Source organism: Liolophura sinensis, chromosome 13 (assembly GCF_032854445.1).
Source record: "Liolophura sinensis isolate JHLJ2023 chromosome 13, CUHK_Ljap_v2, whole genome shotgun sequence".
Classification (NCBI taxonomy): domain Eukaryota; kingdom Metazoa; phylum Mollusca; class Polyplacophora; order Chitonida; family Chitonidae; genus Liolophura; species Liolophura sinensis.
This window is the reverse complement of record NC_088307.1, coordinates 11,729,157-11,732,425: the sequence shown is the minus strand read 5'-3', so window position 1 is coordinate 11,732,425 and position 3,269 is coordinate 11,729,157. Positions and strand designations below refer to the sequence as shown.

Genomic DNA, 3,269 nt, shown 5'->3' with positions numbered 1-3,269 from the left:
CTGTTTGTGGCGTGGGGGTCTAATTTGTAGCGTTGTATTGCGTACTGAATTACTCTCTGTTTGTGACGTGGCGGTCTAATATAGTCCGCTGTATGGTTTATTGGATCTCAGCACCGATGTAGCGATGCATGGTAGGTTGGTTTCTTTGATCATTATCTGCAGTTAGAAGGATGGTTTCAGCACGATTGGGAACCATGCTTACATCATTCATTTAAAACGTTCTTATAGCTGCATCGAAAATTCAGGTTTGGTGGTATTGAGTGTTGGGGCTTTATGTCTGGATATTTGTCCGGTACCTAGCGAAGGGCGACGAATAACTGTCAGTACTCCACTTTCCTCCACGGAATAACCTGATACAAGTCATACAAGTGAACAGTTCTTGGGGCCATCGTTAGGGGCTAATCAAATATATATGGAAATATTTCCGCCTAATGTATGCGTACAACACAGAAGAACAATAATGTCTAATTTACCCATAAAATATCCAAGAACTATAAGTCTGTTGTCAACTGTTTGCAGTAACTTGAACAGTAGAAAGCCCTAATCTTTCGTCATTTCGCGCTGTATTATATATTTTCGTTTTCAGAGCCCTTCGTCGCCACGTTGATATAGAAAACGTAATAATGATCATGATTTCCGCGCGCAAACAGAGTGTGACGTCACTTATGGTTTTTGTCACCTGCTTTGTCGTCTGCTTTAGAGAATGCCGTACGGTTTCAATGACTACAACATCAGGAATAGATTCCCATGTCGACACAGGTATCCTGGATGCTAACCATGGCAGCATTGGCAAGACGAGAACCAGCACATTGGTTAATGCACAGGCTGGGCTGACACTTGCAGATACTGGGGACCAGGAATTCCTCTCTAGTCTGCATATCACAAGGATGAAACAGAGCGTCAGTGATGGCTTACAAAGTGGCTTCGACCAGAGACCTGCAAATCTTGACAAAAGTTGTCCTCTGTCAGATTTCTGTAAATGCACTATGTCGAGAAGAGAAATGAAGTGCACTGGTAACATACCGTACATCCCAGTGCCTCCTGCTTACGTGACTTCTGTCACGGTTTTACGCGCGTCGTTCGGAGCGCTGACAAAACAGACTTTGACTAACGTAACTAACGTTTCCCTGTCATGTCTAAACTTGACACACTCGGAGATAACCCACATCGAGAGAGATGTTTTTCTCGGTTTTAAATTCTGCCAAGGAGCAAAATTAGACCTGAGCGGGAATAACCGTATATATTTGAGAGGGCTAAAAATGGCATTCTGTGATCTCGCTTCTTCCAATGTATCCGTATTACAGTTGGATAACATGAACTTCAAGACTTTCCCTTCTGGTCTTTTGGACTGTTTATTAGGCTCAAAGATAAGAAGTCTGAGTTTACGTAACAACAACTTTTTGACATTCTCGGGCCAGGCTCTGTCACCGCTGGGAGAACTGACCACGTTGATTCTGACGTACAACAACATTACCTATTTACAGGACGTTGAAGGCTTCAGGAATTTAACTTTTCTTGGGCTGGGTTGGAACAATTTCACGAAAATCCCACGACTTTTCAAAAAGACCTCGCCTGATGACAGCGTCTACCCAAAGCTTCAGATGCTAAGACTTGGATATAATCGAATTCTGGAGATAGCGAAAGAGGACTTTTCCGGTCTACGAAACCTTAAATACTTAGAGTTGAAGTTTAACTACATTAGAAGACTCGCAAATAATTTGTTTAGGGAAACGCCCGAATTAGAACGACTTCATCTTAAGCATAATAATATCCGTCAGATTTCCAGCTTCGCTTTTAATAGATTCTCGTTACGTTATTTGGACCTCTCAGTAAACGCTTTTCATTTCAGCACTGCCGACACTAAAAACTTCTTCAAACTGTGTCCAAACCTGGATGTGCTTTATTTGACGGATAATATTATGGACATCAACAACACTGCTTTAGAGGAACTTTTTTCTCCGCTCTCTAAGCTCACACGACTGATAATAGAAAACATGCCTATCTATAAACGTCTACTGGAACCTCTGTTTAGGGTTCTTCCTTCATTGAGAGAATTGATTGCCTCCAGTAATAGTATCAGTGATTGGACGCCTGGTGTATTCACAGAGGCCAAGAAACTGGAAAAACTTTACATGGACTCTAATAAAATTTCTACGATTTCCGAATATTCATTTCCTAAATATCTCTTGGCCAACCTCAAGAAATTGAATCTGGCCGGCAACCCTTTCGCTTGCACCTGCGATTTAATGTGGTTCAGGAATTGGATTCGAACCACCAACGTAACTATCGTGGCTCTGAACCACAAAGCTTACAAATGTTACTCTCCGAAAGAATGGAAACATAAGAACCTGGTGTCCTTCAATCCTACAGTAGAATCTTGTACTGTAAAGAAGTTAAACTTGCCCTTAATACTTGGCGCGTCCCTGGGTACGGCTGCCGTCGTAATTGCGATTACTGTGACTGTGTTTGTTCGTTACAGGATGCACATTAGCTACTGCTGTTTCCTTACACGTTCCAAACTCAAAGGATACACGGAAATCGAGGACACGGAAGGGTACGATTATGACGCCTTCGTCGTTTACAGTGCCACAGACCGGAACTGGGTGATCCAGGAACTCTTAGCCAGGGTGGAAGATAGGGAAGGATTTAAGCTATGTTTGTACGACAGGGACTTTATACCTGGAACCGACATTGTAGACAATATCATGGTTAACATGGAGGCCAGCAGGAAAGTCATTCTCGTCCTTTCTGATAGCTTCGCTGCCAGCGAATGGTGTGAATGGGAGTTAAAAATGGCCCAGCACAAGCTTCTCGATGAAAGGAGAGAGATTCTTATCCTAGTGAAACTAGGAGACATTCAGTACCGTAACATGACGAACCGACTAATGCTTCTGATGCGAGACAAGATATACATAGACTGGTCTGACTGTGAACTGAGCAGAGACATGTTCTGGCAGAAGCTGATTCGGGCACTTAGCAGACCGTCGGAACCCACCGCAGCCTGACGTCAGTCAGAACCCACCGCAGCCTTACGTCTGCCGGAACCCATCGCAGCCTCACGTCCGTCGGAACCCACGGCAGCCTCACGTCATGCATTTACGCTAAAGAGGGTGGTTTATTCTCAGAAAGTATGTGGTTTTTTGTACAAAAGTGTATGTGTAGCTCGCGATGTAAACTTGATGTGTATTAGAGGTAGATAGTTTCGTACTCATTTAAAGTGTACGTACATGAACACATGTTGTACAAAGTGCACATTATTGTGCTGTTGC

The 3,269-nt window shown here is 43.3% G+C and overlaps 1 protein-coding gene across 1 annotated transcript; it reads left to right on the top strand.

Moving 5' to 3' along the window:
* The first annotated feature begins 446 nt into the window (after nt 1–446).
* LOC135480862 (toll-like receptor 13) lies at nt 447–3,005 on the top strand. The gene has a single exon (XM_064760792.1). It carries the CDS (start codon nt 624–626, stop codon nt 3,003–3,005), a length of 2,382 nt encoding a protein of 793 aa, XP_064616862.1. The 5' UTR covers nt 447–623.
* Nucleotides 3,006–3,269: the final 264 nt, after the last annotated feature.